Here is a 20103-nt window from a genome sequence, read left to right as displayed (position 1 = left end):
ACCACTGCATCATGAATCACCCCACCTCCTAGCAACTGGCAATCTTAGTTTGATAACAGCTGGGGTGCCAATGGGGCAGGGAGTTGTAAACAGGCTACTTCAAAATCTATTTCAATGGAGACAGATCAGTCAACCAGCGTTGTTCCATTGCTTCTTCAAGTTAAAGCAGGCTTTACAAGGGGACCAGTTAGCTTTGCTATATCCACTGACCACCACTTCTTTCTTATGCCCCTCCAAATGCATCATATAGGCACAACTACAGCCAGATGAGTTTCCAAGCCAAGAGTTTCAACCTGTTAAATCCATTAAATCAAATACAGGTTGATATATTTTACCGGAGAGGCAGCAGTGAATCATGAGCTTTCTAGCTGTTAAATCACGTAAATCGGGAGGACAGAGGAGAGCTTAGAGACACAGCGTCACCACCCATATAAACTGCATGAGAATCCTTACAGGTTGAGAGAGTTGACCCTGGCAGATTGCAAGCTCTTCACGGCAGGGACCTCGACTTCTGACTTGTCCGTGAAGCGCCTAGCATGCTTTTGTGACCACGTGAAAATCAAATAAGATACCCTGCAGTCCCATCAGGGATCCAAAAGCGGTGACTAACAGCCAGGAAGGCTGGAAAGGAGGGCGGCAGACATTGAAAAGGCCAGATAATCAGCTGGTGTAAGCTAGTGACAGCATCGCCGATGATCAACCCAGCGACGATGCTTTATGGGAGCTGAGGTCTGCTCCAAAGCTTAACCTGAGTCTTCCACAAGCTCTTCCAAAAATAAATGTCTCAAGTCAGGTGATCGCCCAGCACCAATGCCAATGTTCTGAACTTTTAGTTCACATTAATTTTATGGGGGTTGCCTGCTCTAGAAAGCTCCGCTCCTACTGGGCATGCTGCTCCTTCTAGAACCAACACGATTGCCGTTCATGGCTGTTGCCAGCTTTGGTTTCTTGTCGTGAGATATATTTAGTGAATGGGGACTGAGCAATGACTGTGTGTGTGCTTACAGGTGTTCAGAAATGTCTGAATTAAAAGGAGAACACAGTCAATTTCCCCCTTCCAGCCCAAGCCGAGCTTTGTCCTTCAGAAATAGGTCACCGTGCAGAGAGAAATGAATGAATGACGTACATAGTCGCACCTGCTACTATCCAGTGAGTAATATCAGATTGTAGAGATGCACATGGTCACATGCAATTCAAATGAGCAAAGCTGGGAACATCAGACACCCAGCCTGTGATTGGGGCGGGGAGGAGATTTGTTTTTATATTGGGTTCAGTGACAGAGGCAAGAGTGCACGCACTGAAATAGTCCATTAGCCTCCTGATCCAGAAAAGATTTCACTGCATGCAGAGAACTGCAGCAATCCAGCCTGGGACTGTTTCTGACTTGAACCCAGGTCTTACGGAAACAATGGATGAAGTGCCAGGCCTTTTGAAATCCATGGGAGTTTACTGACGACTTCCGGGGAGGCGGGATTTCACCCTACAGATATATCTACACTGCAGCACGTGCAGATCTGTCCAATCTAACTGAGATCTAGCACGCTTGAATAGCGGCAGACATGCAGCTGCAAGATCACAGGTGCGAACATGGGCTAAGCGACTTGTGTATAAATCCAGGGTCCTGGGTGGGCTTGTACATCCCACACTGCCACAACTTCACAGCTAGCTAGATCAAAACTATCTTGGGGATGCCGCCTACATGTAGAGCCCTGTGCAGATACAAAACGTGTATCCGCATCTATATCTGCAAAAACAAGCCACAGATATCTGCACTGACATCCGCCAATGCAGATACCTGCGGACATAAAGCAGATATTCACGGATGCACAAGGCTCACCCTACACGTGCTGTGGTCACGCTTCTGACGGCAGTGTCGACACATCCTCAGCATGGTAACACTCGGCAGCGTAGGCTGGCCAAGATTTTCAAACTAGGGTGACTAATGTTAGGCTCCCAAGACTCTAATGAGGCACCTAAATCACTTACAGGAGCAACAGCTGGGTGCACGGCCCTATTAATGATCAAACCACTAATTCAGGTGCTGAAATGTGGATTTAGCGGGCTAACTTCAGGCCCTCCCCACATTTTGAAAAAAAAAAATCACAGGCTTGGTGTCCAGTCTGGGAATAAAAGATCTGTTGCATCCATCAAAAAACTTCTTTGTGGTTGTGAGAGTTGGGTCCCATCTCTTCTCCCCGGAGAAAGACACCACACGGGGCATGGTACTATTTTTGAATCAGAGAATCCTCTAGTGTTCAGGCAGAAGATGACTCAAAATCTAAGTGGAGAAGAACTCTGAATATTCCTCCCCTCCCCCTGCTTTTCCATCTCACATTAGACACTGTCGAATGGGAATGACAACTGTGACCCACAGCAGCCTCTAAAACCGGCATTATGGACAATCAAGCAGCCTCTGTCCCCTGCCTGCCATTCAAGGCTGAAGAAATCAGGTGTTACAAGTGTAGTTTAGTCATTTCTAGCCTTGAATCTATTTTCCTCTCTGTTGAGTGTGCAGACAAGTGGCAATCGCTCTTTTCTTGTTAATTAAAGAAAAAAGTCACGAAAGCAGTTTGCCTGGCAGGCGCTCGTGCACACAATCTGCAGAAAGACTGTGCTCCCAGAGGCTGACAGAGACGGAGGGGCCATCCAGGATCACACGGAGATTTTGGTGCAAGACACAGGGGTAGCCAGGCAGGGACGTCAACATGACAGCTGTTCTCTTGGCCAACAGATCAGGGATTGAACCAGGGTGTACCCGTCCAGGTCAGCAGGCGGCCCTACTGACTCACTACTGGCAGCCACTCCTAGAGTCTGAGACAGTCAGGGTGGCCCCGGCCTGTGGTCAGGGAGGGCTGCAAACCTACACAAAGTCTATAGTAGTCTGACCGGCCATGGCCCTGGGTCAGGGCAAGGCGGCAAATATATACAAAGTTTCTAATAGTCTGATTGCTCAGGCCTGGTTGCGGGCCGAGTTGAGAGTCGGCTCTCCTAGCTCAGTGGAGAACCAACAAGCGCAGGGAGTTTCTCCCAAGTGATCGGGTAGCGGGGGGGGGGGGGGGGGATGTGGGCCCTCCCTACTCCACCATGTCCCAGCCCAGGGCCCTAGTAGTGGCAGCACAGGTGGCCACTCAGTCGGCGGGGATCCAAGCCACAATCCGCTGAGTCGATGGGTCAGCGGGAGTCCCAGCCGCAAAGCGCTGCCTACCCGACCTCCATCTCATCAGCCGACGGGATGTCAGCTTTCCCTGGGCCACTCCCTAATTCCCCCTTGGGTCCTACCTGGCTGGCCGGTGGTGTCTTAGGGTCCTCCAGTGCTGGCAGGGTGTCCATGGGCCAGCACTAGGTCCTAATGAGGTTCTGGCAATGCAGTCGTGGCCCCCAAGCCGGGTGTTTGCTTTGGTCCGCTCGGCCGTGCCTCAGTGCTCGAGGGAATTTGGTGAGGCTGTGGTCCATCCCCAGGGTCAGGCAGCAGTCCCGGAGGTCCTATCCAGTCGTCCCTGTGGGGGGCTGACCATTGGCCCTTTCTTCTGGGGAGGGTGTCTGGCCTGTTCACCCGCTGAGCTCCAACTGAGCTTTTCAGCTCTGTTCTTATAGTCCCAGCCCCACCCTTCCGCTTCCTGTGGGAGGGGCTGGGTGTCTCAGGTACCACCCACCAAGGGTTCTTATTGAGGACTTCCCCTTCTGGGTCAGCAGGCGGTCCTACTGACTCACTACACAGGGACATCCACAGCTAAAAGCCTAAGTTGCTATATAGCTTGAGTTTAAGAGGCCATGTTTCACAGATTTGTATCCGCTGCCAATCAGGTACAAGGGATGCTGGTGACACACACTGACTCACCAGTGAGCTAGGGTGTGCACACTTCTTTTATCATGCCCAGAAATAAGTCTGCCTGTCCAGGAAGGTCTGTGTTATGCAAGAGGTCAGATGTAGGCTATGTTGAGATGACAGTCTAGCTAGGTCAGCCGAGGCGTGAAGAGCCGTGATCTCGGACTGACATATCTGTGTTGGAAAAAGTCCCATGGATGGGGTCAGTCATTTGCCAGCTTAGCTTGTTTCATTTGTGGGTGGGGGGGACTGTGTCCACCCTAGGAGGGCTTTGCCAGGCCAGTCCGGTGGTGCTCCTCTACAGGTCAAGTGCTCCGAGTGTAGACACAGCACAATGATTCCTTCTGGCCTTAAAATCTATGAAAAGCACCAGTCTCTGCTGTAGCAAAACCGCAGGTTCATTCATTGAACTGGGACAGAGACAAACCTCACCACAGACAGTGGTGGTATGGGGAGGGGAAGGAGGGCTTTTGGCCTCTGAGGAGGGGAGACAGTTGCAGCCCCCTGATGGAGGTGAAGACCGCAGCCAGTTAAGGAGGTGACTGGGAAGAGTGAGGCTAGAAGGAACAGGGCAAGGAGGAACAGGGCAGAGTTAAGTGCAGAAAGCTGACACCCACCCAAAATATGGGGCTTCCCAAGACCTCAGTACCTGACTATATGGGCTTTCATACCATGCCCCTCACCATGGCATCTGACTCCCTGGCTGGGAACATGGCTGCAGCTCCAGCAGTCACACAGATTCAGGACTAAATTGATAACGATGACCTTAAATTCTAGTGGGAGGGCAGGTTGGACAGACACCCTTTTGGTATTTAACAGTCAATGCCACTTCCAGATTGGCCAGCAGGACCTGCCAGGAGGATCGGGGTTTGTCTACAGGAACATTTTGCTCAATGCAAGCTGGAGTGTGACTATCTTGCTCTGCCCAGCCATACTGTCCATGGGCACGCTGCTGATGCGCATTCCACGTTCCTTAACGTGCGGTGATCTAGTCCCGTTTCAAAGAAGACGAAATCAAAGCACATTGGCAAACCCTTAATGCACGTTAGCAGGGTCCACATGGATAGCTGATTCACACCCCGTCTTGCTGCAACCTACATGTTCCTGTAGACAAGCTCTCTGTTCCTAGCCCTGTCCCCAGAATTGCCTCCTTCCAAGAGGATCTGGAGATTTTGACTACAAACCCTTGTAATGCACTGGGCTATGATCAAGTCTCACTCAGGTCTAGCCCTCTCCTGACTGCTAGAGTTACCGATTGATTTCCACAGGTCAACAGTCTTATCCCATATACTATTGTGATATTCCCCCCATTAGGATTATGTAGCAGCTTCTCTATGCCTTAACCCCATATTAATACATGCTTGCTCAGATTCCTTTATTGATTCATATCAGAGAGAACAAATTTGCATGATCATGCGTTGACAGGGAGAGCTCTAATTGGATCATTCAGGTGCAGTGCTAGCACTGATTTATGCAGCTTGTTACTATGTGTTAAATCATTTTCATTCAAAGGATACACAGAGCATTCCCTAAATAGCTTCAAGTTACAGAGGGGAAGTTACACAGTTCCTACTGAAAACTTCACAGACGTATGTGGTAAAAGGGTAAGATGCTACAAATATAGGTACGAGCATGAATTAGCATTAATGAAGCATTTTGGCTTTAGCATAACCATGGCTTTTGTAATGGGGGGTTGTCACTTGCATTGAGTCCCTAGGCTAGGCTGTGCCAACCCAATGTACTTGAGTTACTGTTTATCAGCAATAGCTAGACTCGATTCTTTGAGCAACTTTAGAAAGAAAGCTAACTGACCCAATGCTTAAAAGAACAATTAAATCAAGCAGATGCTGCTAGTCAATCTATTGCAGAGGAGGCAAAACTTGTCAGATTACACTCCCCTCCCCCCAATCACCTGAAAAATGCAGATTCGGGTCTACTGAAAGATTTTGCAAATGTGTGTCGAATTTGACAAATTGTTTCAATAACCCCTCACCCCAGCCCTAATTAACCAAACAAGCAAAAATCCTTCAACATCTAAGCAACTTTTCATTCTGACATTTGTGAACCAAATGTTTCAATTTTTGTATTTGAAATATCCTTTTGCTTCAAAAAACAGTTAAATTTGAAAATAAAATGTTTCATTTTGGGTTGGAAAAAACGATCTGTTTGACACTGATTCCCTCCTTCTTCCACCACACACAGTTTGCAGAGAAAAATTGATAATTTTTGCTGGTGGGAGGTCAATCTAAAATCATTTTCTAAAATCATTTTTCCCCTTTGATTTTTTTTTTTTTGAGCAGCCAGCAAGCTGTTCAATCAGTCATTTCATAGAATCATAGAATACTAGGACTGGAAGGGATCTCGAGAGGTCATCGAGTCCAGTCCCCTGCCCTCATGGCAGGACCCAGTACTGTCTAGACCAGAGGTTTTTAACCAGTGAGGTGCGCCTCCCCAGGGGAGGTGTGAAGGGGATACAGGGGAAGTGAGAGGTGCCTCCCAGAAAATTTATCGCAATTGCCTTTTCACTGGATAAAATTCTAAAGTTTAGATTTCTTTATAATTAATAGTATGAATTAAAATGATAAACATTAATTTCTTATTAACTTCTAGAGATCGGCACACTACAATAGCAGTGTGAATCAATCAGGCCTATGTGACGATACACTACAATAACAGTACGCAAGCATTGCTGACTTTCATCTTCAAATATTAAGTAAATTTGTTAGGAAAAGGTTCAAAGTAAAAAGCTCATAATACATGACATAGCTCATGTCCAGATCTCAGCCTCATCGGCCAGGAGCTCTGGACAGACCTCTGTCTCCCTCAGAGGCTAGGCCCTGACTGAGCTCCCTGGCAGAGTTCTTATAGTCCTAGCCACGCCCCTTAGCTTCCTGTCAGGTGACGGGGCGGGGCTAGGCTGTGCACAAAATGGCTCCCAGGGGGGTGAGAACATGAAGTTCACTTTCAGGGGGAGGTGTGAAGGTAAAAAGGTGAAGAACCCTTGGTCTAGACCATCTCTGATAGACATTTATCTAACCTAATCTTAAATATCTCCAGAGATGGGGATTCCACAACCTCCCTAGGTAATTTATTCCAGTGTTTAACCACCCTGACAGTTAGAAACTTTTTCCTAATATCCAACTAAACCTCCCTTGCTGCAGGTTAAGCCCCATTGCTTCTTGCTCTATCCTCAGAGGCCAGGAAGAACAAGTTTTCTCCCTCCTCCTTGTGACACCCTTTTAGATACCTGAAAACCGCTATTATGTCCCCTCTCAATCTTCTCTTTTCCAAACTAAACAAGCCCAGTTCTTTCAGTCTTTCTTCATAGGTTGTTCTCTAGACCTTTAATCATTCTTGTTGCTCTCCTCTGGACTTTCTCCAATTTCTCCACCTCTTTCTTGAAATGTGGCACCCACAACTGGACACAATACTCTAATTAAGGGCTAATCAGTGCAGCATAGGGTGGAAGAATGACTTCTTGTGTCTTGCTCACAACACACCCACTTATGCCCAAATAAATCTGTGAATGTTTAAGATGCCATTGGACTCGTTGTTGTTTTTGCAGATACAGTCTAACATGGCTTCCCCTAGCCTATTGTGCCTGTGATAAGGATTTCAGTCTGCTGGGCTGTTAGGTGTGTAATAGAAATAATAACTTATCAGAAGCCAGTGGGTAAGAACTCAGCCCAGCTCAGACATGCCTCCACGTCTGTTCTTCGTGCTACTGTGCTACGCTGCTATTTATACTTGGTTAGGGGATTCGCACCCCTACCTCAGCGCATAGATACAGAGAACTCCAGCCTGCTATCTAATGAGCAAGACACATTAGCAGCTGACAGGAAGGTATAAGCAAGCTCCAAGCAGATAGCATGAACATTAAAGGAGCAAAAAATCAGAGTTTGAAATTCAAACTTGCTATTTCTCATGGGCTGGACCTAATTTTGATCTTGCTGAGCTAACGGGGGAAAAGAGCTGGTTTGGGAAAGAAGCCAATCAGTGGAGCAACACGTTTCTGTTTCTAGTGGAAAAGCAGCTTTTCTCGGACTGCTTCTTGCTACTTCTGAGCAATTAATGGTTCATGCCTGCCCGCCACGTGGCATGGCTTCGCGCTCTCAGCAAATCGAGATAATCCCAGGCTTTCTTTTTCCAGGGGAACAGTGGCCTCTGGAAGTAGGAACACTAGTAACGAATATCCTCTGAGTATCCTTCCCAGCGGTAATAGCAGTGCCCAAAGCTGTAGTAACAGACTGAGAGACACTGATCCCCCTGTAAACCAGAGGGCTTAGGCCAGGGATGGTCCACAGGCCAGATCTGACCCACGGCTTGTCTTGATCTGGCAAGTGAGGCTCGGTTCCCCCCCACTCCCACGAGCAGCCGTTGGGAGGAGGTGGCGATGCTGTTCCCCCTCCCCGCCAGCTGGGGGAATGGCAGCGGAGGGAAGTTCTGCCCTTGTGCTTGCTTGCAGGCTCCAACACTGTCGCTCCCACTGGCCAAGAATTGCGACCCATGGGAGTGTTGGGGGGCGGTGCCTGCAAGCAGAGAGCAGTGAGGTGCCACCTGTGCCCTCGGGAGCTGCGCCAATTAAGCACCCCAATCGCCTGCCTCCCTCCTGCTCCCAGCCTCCTACCCAGCCCCTGCGTCCTCAGACCCAGACCACTCCTGCACCCTACCTCCTGCCCAGACCCTACACAAACCCCTCAACCTCCCCCCCCCCACAGTCTAGAGGTGCCCCACAACATCTACTAGCCCCAAGTCCCCAAAGGAGTTAATCTAGTCGGGGGAGGGGGGGAAGCCCTGAGATTCAGCGCCCCTCTCTTCCCCACAGCTGGAGTCCAAGAGGCCAGGCCATGGGGGGGAGGAGGGGAGAGGTTGTTTTGTTTTTGTTTCTCACTTGTTTGTGGGCCTAGAGGTTCCCTACCCCTCATTTAGGCAAAAAGACACTGAACAGCCTCACACTCAGCTCTGTGAATGCGTGGCAAATCAGAGAACAAGCTTCCCCATGCAATCCCGACTGGCTTCCTCCCCGTCCTACTGCTCTTTCGGGGAAAACTAAACACCTGTTGCCCCAGTGGCTGAATTCAGAAAGTCTGGGCCAGATGCTGACCCCTTTCCTCATGCTGAGTTTCAGCTGCCTCCCGAACGAGACCCATTATTCCAGGAGGAAGGCTGGGCGGAGCGGTCCAGAGGGCAGTAAAGTTTGTGATAGCTGCAACACCGTGCAGGAACAGAGACTTCCCTGCAGTTCTGTAGGGTTAACAGTGGCCTGTATGTATTAGCCATACGTGGAGGCTATCCAGACGGTATGCAAACAGAACAGCCGTGGCACTCCGATACCATGTACAACCCCGGACAGACCCTGTGCACTGTGCATTCTATTCTCCCCAAAGAAAGGCCACAGAGCCCCCTCTTATGGAGAACTGGCTGGCTGCTGCTAGTTTTCTTTAACTAGTTTTGTAGAGAGGGAAAGCAACTGCTGGCTGGCCTCCAATCTTTTGTAACTGGGACTGAAGTGAGAGTTCTACCTCCAGGCACTGCAGTCTATGTTCATGTGAAAACAGCCCGGTTCAGCCACATGCCGGTCATGTCTGCTTAGGGATCCAGGGAAAATCAGCCTCTACCTCTTGTATCGCTGAACTCTGCTAGAACAACGCAAGATTGGACAGATCAACTAATCTTGTCTGGTCCTTCTGCCCATGCTGACAGTGCCCATAATAACCTACATTGCCCCAAGCTGGGGGGAGGAAGAGGGGGAATGGTGTTTTACTGTAGTGCCTATAGCCTGGCTGGCAAGAGAATGTGTTTAGAAAAATGAGGCCGGTAACTACTCTCAACCCAAACCTCTGCCTGAGAGAAAGGGAACGAAATGCCAACAATTACCCATCTCAGCAGGCCGGCTGAGGAGTCTAAGTAGAGCTGGTGAGATTTTTTTTTTTGACAAAACGGGTGCTGGAAAAGGCCAGTTTGTCCAAACCAAACCTTGGTGCAGGACTGTATGAGTTTTTGGGAGTCCAAAATGGTATTTCTAGTCCAAACCCCAGATCAGCCAATAGCCCAGTGTTAGGGCACTTATTTGGTACAGGGGAGCTCCAGGTTCAAGAGCAGGTGTCCCATCATTCAGGTGAGTGACCGAATAAACAGCGGGTTCTAGGGTGTCTCTCTCCATGGAAAATGTCCGGATGCCTCAGTTTTGCCCCAACGTGGAAGAGGAAAAAGTTTAGAAATAACAAATTCATTTGCAGGAGGGGAAATCAGCTCCTGCCCGGCTCCATGTCACAGAGCCCAATTCCCACACCCCAGGGAAAGTCAGTTTGCACTGCAATTGAAGAGCGAGCTCAGAGAGGCAGTATAGTACAGCGACTGGGGCTCTGACCGGGATTCGGAAGATTTGGGGGGCGGAGAGGGGAGGTCTCTCTTTTCAGCTCTGCGGCAGGATCTTGGGGAATCACCGGTCTTCTCTTTGCCTGTTTCCACCTCCCACTCTTTGCAGGTTGTGTTAATTTAGATTGAAAGCTTTTGGGGATCAGGCCTTGGTCTGACTCAGTACAGTCCCTCATACAATGGAGCCCTGCTCTTCATTTGGCCTCTAAGCACTGCTCCTCTTGCATAGCAACCTGATACCTCAACACCTTGAACGGAGGTCATAAAGGAGAACAATTCAAAGATGGCCTAGTCTGCATACGTAAAAAAAGACAGAGGATAACCCTAACCCTTCCTATGTTGAAGTCAGCTGTATTTCATGCAGTGGGTTTGTACGTTTTCAGAGACACCATAACCAGCACAAAACAGAGGTGATGCTTGTACAGTGCGTTTTGCCCTCATCCTTCAGTTTTCTGCAAAGTTTTGTTTCATTGGTACTCAAAGGGCCAAATCTCCCCAGCTGCTCCACTTCTGCAAGCAAGTTATTCATGTGTACCCATTTGTACGTGCAAAGTCTTTCACATGCATGTGCACATCAGATGGCTGCATTTCAAACAGCCTGATGGTAATTTGATGGCAGCCTTCAACTTCCTGAAGGGAGGTTCCAAAGAGGATGGGGAGAGGCTGTTCTCAGTGATGACAGAACGAGGAGCAATGGGCTCAAGCTGCAGAGGGGGAGGTCGAGGTTGGCTATTAGGAAAAACGATTTCCCTAGGATGGTGGGGAAGCGCTGGGTTGGGTTCTCTAGGGAGGGGGTGGAATCTCCATCCCTATAGGTTTTTAAGCCCCGGCTTGACAAAGCCCTGGCTGGGATGATTGAGTTGGGGTCGGTCCTGCTTTGGGCAGGGGGTTGGACTCAATCCTGAGGTCTCGTCTAACCCTAGGATTCTAACTTGACCAGATGTCCTGATTTTAGAGAGAGAGTCCAAATATTCGGGGCTTTGTCTTATATACATGTCTATTATCCTGCATCCCTTCATTTTTCACACTGTCTGGGCACCCTACCTGGCAGGCATGTGCATTTTGCTTACACAGAGCACTACAGATCTGAAGCTGCTTTGAAATCATCCACTAAATCCTCAACAAGCACAGAAAGGGACACGGGGCCTGTCATCCTGCCTCTTTGGAGTGTTAATTCTATTTGGACTTCAAATGCCCCGAGGAGTCCATTGGGTTAACTGACGGCTCACGCCTCCACGTTCCTCTGAAATGGTTTCCATTTGATTGGGAGACATAATTTAGCACGCGCCCCACTAACAGGCCTAGTAACTGCTGCCACCTTGCTAGGCTCCTCTTTGGATCTATGCGGATCTCGTCTGCCATTTTCCTAGCCTTCAGAGAGATTCCAGGTGCCAGCTTTAAAAGCCTCCACCCACAGCACTCTGTCCTGTGCCTGCTTCCATTTACTCGGCTAGGATACACTTCCTAGCTCTGGTGCCTTATCCATCTTTATTTTCTGGAGAAGCATTGCAAAGCATCAGGAGCTCATCATTCCCATTTAGCGGCTAATTAAAAGAGCAGAAATTGTAACTGAGAAGGCAAGTGGGAGGAGAGGATGCGTCATACGACCGGGTACTGTCGCTTTCTCGGAATTAAGGAATTGAAGAAGAATTAAGGACTGGAAGAGGCATGGACCTTCACTCACTACACACCTCGTAAAACCAGACACAACTCTGGCACTCATAAACAGTCTGTCCTACGTGACGCACTCTGCATGTACGATCCAGCCCTTAGCCTTCAGGATCTGCTGGGCTACCTTTTCAAGAACATACAATGGGATAATTAACCACTACAGAATATTTTTAGGGGGTCTCCCTCTGCCCTTAATAACACTCAGATTCTGAAGGCCTGACACACACAAAAAGCAATTATTTTCATTCCTTCCTCCCCAAATACATCATATACAGGCAGTCCCCGGGTTACGTACAAGATAGGGACTGTAGGTTTGTTCTTAAGTTGAATCTGTATGTAAGTCGGAACTGGCGTCCAGATTCAGACACTGCTGAAACTGACCGCCAGTTCTGACTTACATACAGAATCAACTTAAGAACCCCAGGCGTCCCCAAGTCAGCTGCTGCTGAAACTGATCAGCAGCTGATTCCAGGAAGCCCGGGGCAGAGCAACTCTGCCTGGGGCTTCCTGTAGTCAGCGCTGGTCAGTTTCAGCAGAAGCTGACTTGGGACGCCTGGGGCAGAACAGCTGGGGCGCTACTGGGTTGCGCTCGGTGCTACTGGACCAACCCAGCAGCACCCCATCTGCTCTGCCCCAGGCGTCCTGATTCAGCCGCTGCTGAAACTGACCAGCAGCGGCTGAATCAGGTCCTGGGGCAGAGCAGCTGGGGTGCTGCCGGGTTGGTCCAGTAGTGCCCAGAGCGGCGCTGCAGGACCAATCGGCAGCGGCCCAGCTGCTCTGCTCCAGAGTCCAAAACAAAATCCTGGTCTGCTGGGGGGGGGGGGGGAGAGCACACTAGCTGCGCCCCCCCCCCCCCCAGCAGACCAGGGACACGGGGAGCAGAGCCGCAGCGGCAGCGGGGTGCCGCGCCTCTGAGGTTTTGCTCTGGCAAAGCCTCAGAGGCGCGGGACCCGGCTGCAGCTTCAGTCCGGGTGCCTGTGGTCTGCTGGGGACGGTCCCTAGCAGACCACAGGCACCCAGACTGAAGTGGCAGCAGCGGCGGTTCCCCGCGTTTCTGAGGCTTTGCTCTGGCAAAGCCTCAGAAGCGCGGGAACCCGCCCGGTGCCCCTGGTCTGCTGGAGACGGTCTCCAGCAGACCAGGGGCACCGGAGCAGCTTACGAACGGGGCTTTCTCGCCCCGACCTCCGGGGCGAGAAAACCCCGTTCGTAAGTGCGGATCCGACATAAGTCGGATCCGCGTAAGTCGGGGACTGCCTGTATAGCGGCAGCTTTTTCACACAGCCCTCTCACAAACTGCGGCTATCACTTAGAATCATAGAATACTAGGACTGGAAGAGATCTCGAGAGGTCATTGTGTCCAGTCCCCTGCTCTCATGGCAGGACCAAATACTGTCTAAACCATTCCTGATAGACATTTATCTAACTTACTCTTAAATATCTCCAGAGATGGGGATTCCACAACCTCCCTGGGCAATTTATTCCAGTGTTTGACTACCCTGACAGTTAGGAACTTTTTCCTAATATCCAACTAAACCTCCCTTGCTGCAGTTTAAGCCCATTGCTTCTTGTTCTATCCTCAGAGGCCAGGAAGAATAAGTTTTCTCCCTCCTCCTTGTGACACCCTTTTAAATACCTGAAAACCGCTATTATGTCCCCTCTCAATCTTCTCTTTTCCAAACTAAACAAGCCCAGTTCTTTCAGTATTCCTCCATAGGTTGTTCTCTAGACCTTTAATCGTTCTTGTTGCTCTTCTCTGGACCTTCTCCAATTTCTTCACCTCTTTATTTCACCTCCTCCAACTGAGGCCTAATCAGCGCAGAGTAGAGCGGAATAATGACTTCTCATGTCTTGCTCACAACACTCCTGTTAATGCATCCCAGAATCATGTTTGCTTTTTTTGCAATAGCATCACACTGCTGACTCATATTCAGCTTTTGGTCCACTATATCCCCTAGATCCCTTTCTGCCGTACTCCTTCCCAGACAGTCGCTTCCCATTCTGTATGTGTGAAACTGATCGTTCCTTCCCAAGTAGAGCACTTTGCATTTGTCTTCATTAAACTTCATCCTGTTTACTTCAGACCATTTCACTTAGCAGGGGACTGCTCATGCTGCCTAACTGAAGCATTTACGTAACTAGAGAATTGGGGTCTATAGTGTCGAGACACAAGCTAAGCAACATACAGAAAACACGAGACTGCTCTCTGCTTCTGACAGGGGACCCTGGAGATGGTGCTGGGGCTGCAGTCGTTCTGCAAAGCCGGATTCATTTCCGAAGAGACTAGGAAATGTTGCAGGTGATTTAAAAAAAGACTCTTTACAACTCATAGAGCTGAGTTCTCCTCCCGACTCAGCCACATGGCTCTCCCTTCCATCCTTTGCATGTGCTGCCCCCATCAGTGGCCTCCTGGATTGTCTCCTGCTATAGGAGCACCTACCAGGGTGACACCTCCTGCACCGGTCCCCACTGTGAGCTCTTGCCAACATCATTTCCACTGCATTATGTGTGCTGATCCCGTATACCAGGCATGTCCAAAGTCCGGCCCGCGGGCCAATTGCGGCCCGTGTTCCGGTTTAATACGGCCCCACAGGTAATTTGGCAATATCTATCTTTTATGGCCCCCAACGAATCCATATGTATTGAGATGAATACATTGTAAAATCTCAGTTAATGTCATTTGGTCTAAATCAGTTATAAATATATTTGGACACAACATGTATACTTGGTGTTATGTTCCTGTTCATATTTTTTGAACTTAAAAGTTGACAGACAACCTTTATTACCAATAATATGTAATGTACTTTACAATGTTCCTGACAAATATTTCAGCTTCCTGGATTTTTTTTTCATCTGGCCTTCAGATATGAAAGGCAAAGTGATTTAACACCTGTTTAGATTTGTCATCCATGTGACGAAATGAAAAGTATGCCGTTTGCAATAAACTTTGCATAAAATAGTTAATTTGCATTTAATTTTAATGGTTCAAAGAATGTTAGGCAAAATGGTCGACTCTCACGCATGTTCACTTCATCAAATCTGGCCCTCTTTGAAAAAAGTTTGGACACCCCTGCCGTATACGGAGCTCTCAGCCACATTCCCACAGCATCACCTGCGGAGGGAGACCCCACTGACCATCTTCACTCTAGAAGCCCAAACCAGCTCCCATCCATTTCAACAGGAGTGGGATCAGCCCATCTGGGCAGAGTTCTCCCTGACATCAACGGGCAGTCTAAGTGTAGAACGTACAATAAGGAGCACACTGTAGAGAGGGGAGAAGACTTGTGTCTCAGTGACGCCAGTGCAATATACATTAAAGGCAGAAAATGAAGAAACAGGGCTTCATATAATCATAATATCACCCCAGTTTCTGTTGTGTAGTACTCCTGTGTGGTGAGTACAGTAACAAACAAGAAAATACCTTGTAATGTTGTATGGATCCAAGTTCCCAATGTAATCTTGTTGTGTGTTACTGGGCAACTAAATTTTCCACTCCAGCTCATCTAATGAAGTGGGTTTTGCCCACTATATATTTTTTTTAGTCTCTAAGGTGCCAAAAAAGACAACTCGTTTTTAAAATTAAACACGATATCACATGAAAACCACTTCCAACCTAGAGCATATTGCTCATGAATTGCCAGAATACAAATTCTTCCTTTTTTCCTCCTGATCAGTCTATTAAAACTTTGATATGCCCTCAAGGAATCTGTTCTTGCAAGGTTCCCACAGTCCTCCAGTCTTTTTCTGAAGGCAAATAATTATTGGACCAGACGGATTCTCTGTCCATCGCTTGGCGATTGTGAAGCTACACCAGGAATAAATTTGGCCCTAAATGTTGATTTTTTTTCCATGCTGCAGCATCTGCCAAAGGACTCCGCGCTGCAGAAGATCAGATGCCAAGGTTTCGTCTTTCTGGAATGTGGAGCTAAATATACCCGAGGGCTGGGAGTGATTTTTGTGAACGTAGCTAGGGTGCATGGCACTTTCCTTTCACTGCCAGATCACCCCCAAGTTCAGACCATTTAGATAACTTCCATTGTAAGTTTTTACCGTTGCCACCTCTACAAGATGTTGGGAGTAACATTAATGAGGCACCTCCACATCTCTCCACAAAACCGGATCAGTAATTAGTTCCACTACTTGCATATGCAATGCACCCGCCTCACCTGAGTGCTCATGTCTCCCCCTAGGGGTGGGCCACAATGCCTAGAGCTGCCTACAGGACAGCCCCACCCTATAGGAGTTTTCCGTCTCCTGAGATAGTCCAGTGGTACGCCTGGTAGAAACGCTGCTGTCCGTTCCACAGTGCAAGCCAGGGGGGCTCCAGGCAAGTCTCCTCATGGTTTTTCAGAGGACCATGCTGCAGGCCTCGCTACTGCTTGCTGCCTCCTACATCATCTAGGTTTGACAGCTTGGAACTCCAAGGATGTAACGTGTGGGGCATTGATGCAGTGGACTTCCCAGCCCTTCCCTGCTTCTGGCCAGGGTGACAGAGGCTCCAGTCCTCCCATCCTTCCCCAGTATCAGTGGCAAGGCAGAATTTCACCTACACTCCAAGCAGCATATAGCCACCTAGTGGCACTTATGGGCCAGATCCCACAAAGGGGCAAATGCCCTTCCCAGCTCACCCGGCCAGCATGTCACCAGATCGGCCCTCAGACACCGCGAACATGGCCATTGACTCTAGGGAACAATGAGTGACCAGCATATGTGGCCCAGGCCTGCCCAGAGCTGTACTCACATGATGGACCAGCCTAGATAGCAGGCAGTGCTGCCCCAGTACATGGGATTGTCCATTACATTAAATGGGAAACTTGTCACCTTCTCCTCCTTCAGGATGCCAAAGTAGTCGCCTGTGAACAATAGAGAGAGTTTCATTAAACACCGATCAAGCACAATGCAGAGACACAGTGAGGCAACAGTGGGCCAAGGGAGTCGGTGTCATTACTAGGGCCCTGCAAATCCACAGATATCTACTTATATCTGCATCCGTGGGCATGGATGTGGATATCCACGGCTCAAATTTTGTATCCACGCAGGGCTCTAGTTGTCTAAGTTACTTGGAATTATTCACTTGTCTAAGTTCCTTGGAATTGCTCCCAGCCTTTGCTGTCACACCCCTTCTCTGCATTCTGTACCGCCCTATCCCAGCATGCTCACTGCCCAGTTTTTCATTTTCCACTCTAGACAGAGCCAATCTCGTCCCTATTTGCTGCGCGGGTATGTTCTTGGGAGAAGACGACGCTGTGGTTTCCTCTGTGATCCCTTTTCCATGCTCTTGTGAGGCCACAGAGAGTTGGATGCAGCTAGCACCAAAACCTCTAGGTTGATATTATACCCAACATTTATAGGATTAAGAATAGCATCTGCTGTAACACTAAATGGGCTGAAAACTGCAAGAGCAATTAATCTTCAGGCAGCAGAGGGATCACCAGCTGCAGGTCAAGAAGAACTTGACCCCCTTGACCCACTAGTGCAGAATTACGTGTAATTTAGGAGAATTTTCAGTTCCATGCAGGAGGTGGCATTAGTCACTGCCAGAGACACCGTTCATGCGTAGACACCGTGATGATAAAATACCTTAGAAGTGTGATGGATAGACAGACAGAAAGAACAAGTCCAGATAGATCACTGAGCTGTTCTGTTACGGAAATGTCTGTGATTTTTATATCACTCAACTTCATCTCTTTAACACATCTAGAATTAGTCGCTGTAACTAATAAGTATGAAAATGCATTAAGAACCCTCTGCAATGTATTTTATTTTCTGCCAGTTTATATGCCAGAAAATTAACAGACTGACTGTTCTCCTCTGAGCACTTGGTTACAAATGGTCTCAGACGAGAACTGCCTGGATATTTCGCCACACCACAATGTCCCCACACAACCAGACGTGGCTGACTACATTTGCCCGGGAGAGTCACCGGAACTGGAAGGACTGTGGTCGGGGTCAGGACACAAGATGTTTCTGCAGCTCAGGCTCCCTCTTGGGTTCTGTATTGCCACCCATCACTGTAATCCCTGATGTGTATTGATGTGCCACTAACTTAGATAGGGCCACGATAAGGTGGGTGCATAATTGGCTGGATAACCGTAGTCAGAGAGTTGTTGTTAACGGTTCTAAATCCTGCTGGAAAGGGATAACAAGTGGAGTTCCGCAAGGGTCTGTTTTGGGACCCGTACTGTTCAATATCTTCATCAATGACTTAGATATTGGGATAGAGAGTACGCTTATTAAGTTTGCAGATGATACCAAACTGGGTGGGGTTGCAACTTCTTTGGAGGATAGGGACATAATTCAAAATGACCTTAGCAAGTTAGAGAAATGGTCAGAGGTAAACAGGATGAGGTTTAATAAAGAGAAATGCAAAGTGCTCCACTTAGGAAGGAACAATCAGTTCCATACATACAAGATGGGAAGCAACTGTCTAGGAAGGAGCATGGCGGAAAGGGATCTAGGGGTCAAAGTGGACCACAAGTTGAATATGAGTCAACAGTGTGATGCTGTTGCAAAAAAAGCAAATATGATTCTAGCTTGTATCAACAGGTGTGTTGTAAGCAAAACTCGTGAAGTCATTCTGCCGCTCTACTCTGCACTAGTTAGGCCTCAGCTGGAGTACTGTGTCCAGCTCTGGGCGCCACATTTCAAGGAAGATGTGGAGAAATTGGAAAGGGTACAGAGAAGAGCGACAAGAATGATTAAAGGTTTAGAGAACATGACCTATGAAGCCAGGCTTCAAGAACTGGGCTTGTTTAGTTTGGAAAAAAGAAGATTAAGGGGGGACATGATAGCGGTTTTCAAATATCTAAAAGGGTGTCACAAGGAGGAAGGAGAAAATTTGTTCCTCTTGGTTTCTGAGGACAGGACAAGGAGTAATGGGCTTAAAGTGCAGCAGGGGAGGTTTAGATTGGACATTAGGAAAAAATTCCTAACTGTCAGGGTGGTCAAATATTGGAATAAATTGCCAAGGGAGGTGGTGGAATCTCCCTCTCCGGAGATATTTAAGAACAGGTTAGATAGACATCTGTCAGGGATGGTGTAGACGGAGCGTGGTCCTGCCTTGAGGGCGGGGGGCTGGACTCGATGACCTCTTGAGGTCCCTTCCAGTCCTATTATTCTATGATTCTATTATTCTATCCATGAGTGCAGGGAAGCCTGTATGGCACCAGCCTCTCATTAGGGCTTAGCAAGCTTTCGCTTTCATAAGCCACTACTATTCATGATGCTCCCAAAGAAAACCCAACACGCTGGGTTCCATTTTGTCCTTCATCAGAGCTGTAATACAGCATTCTTAGGGCTTTCCTTTCAAGCATATGCCACAGACTGTTCCATGCCACGGCACAATGGATGCGTGGGGCCAAAACCACGCTGGCTGCAACTCCACGAAAGCACCTCACACCCGAACGGGCAGCACCTCCCAATGCAAGTCTGACCCAGCTAGGATTCTGGCCCACTGATACAGAGGGAAATGTTTGCACCATCCACTGGGTTTACAGCTTGGTTCAATGGCTCGCAGCCCCCCCCCGTTATAGAAATTGTCTAGGCATCACTGCCCACTGATTTTAAAGCTGCACGTTCTGAAGCAGCTGAATGGGAAAGGGAATCTATGAAAGCAGAAATTCTTAACTGGAAAATCGTTCTTGGAGGAGCATCTCAAGGTGCTCTAATGGTCGGGATAACTATCATGCACCGCTCTCCCACTGTGTCACGCTGATCTCTAAGCTCAGATAATGCCTCGGTTTCAAATACAACTGGTTTCCCTACCCCACAGTAGCTTAGGGGGATTTTATTATGGTTACACGTGATTGTCACTGTGACGATCGTCTTTCAGAGCTATCAGATGCAACCAGCAGCGAGCACTGTCAGAGCTAACACAGAGCCTGCTGGGGGAGAGGGGACAATGGGTTGACTACTGGAGCCAGTGTAGGGGAGTCAGCGGTAGCCAGGGGATAACCTGAAATCCCCTTCAGAATTTCCACCTGCCTTCTCAATGTCCTCTAATTAAACTTGCCTTTCCTCAAACACCAGCACTCAAGCTAAATAAAAAACTATTTCTAATATTTTTCATTGCAAATATACGATATTTCAGCTACATTATGGGTGAAATAGTCTTTTGTGGACTAGGCTGGGAACTTAACTACCATTTAGAATATTGTTTCTATGGGAAAATGCGTGCCAAGTTCCAAACAACCAATTTACAAATGAACTTTTGGAATTCAACCTGTTCATAA

The 20103-nt window shown here is 48.3% G+C and overlaps 1 protein-coding gene across 7 annotated transcripts in view; it reads right to left on the bottom strand.

Moving 5' to 3' along the window:
* PEMT (phosphatidylethanolamine N-methyltransferase) overlaps positions 1–20103 on the bottom strand; it is a 136711-nt gene that overhangs the window by 9637 nt on the left and 106971 nt on the right. For all 7 annotated transcript variants that reach the window (XM_075899750.2, XM_075899752.2, XM_075899751.2 and 4 more), the window contains one exon: positions 16614–16725. In XM_075899750.2, the coding sequence (XP_075755865.1) occupies positions 16614–16725 (112 nt within the window). The remainder of the gene's footprint in view (positions 1–16613; positions 16726–20103) is intronic.

The sequence above is a fragment of the Pelodiscus sinensis genome, chromosome 15 (genome assembly GCF_052426305.1).
Source record: "Pelodiscus sinensis isolate ZL-2025 chromosome 15, ASM5242630v1, whole genome shotgun sequence".
Classification (NCBI taxonomy): Eukaryota; Metazoa; Chordata; order Testudines; family Trionychidae; genus Pelodiscus; species Pelodiscus sinensis.
This window is presented reverse-complemented; position numbering and strand designations above follow the sequence as displayed.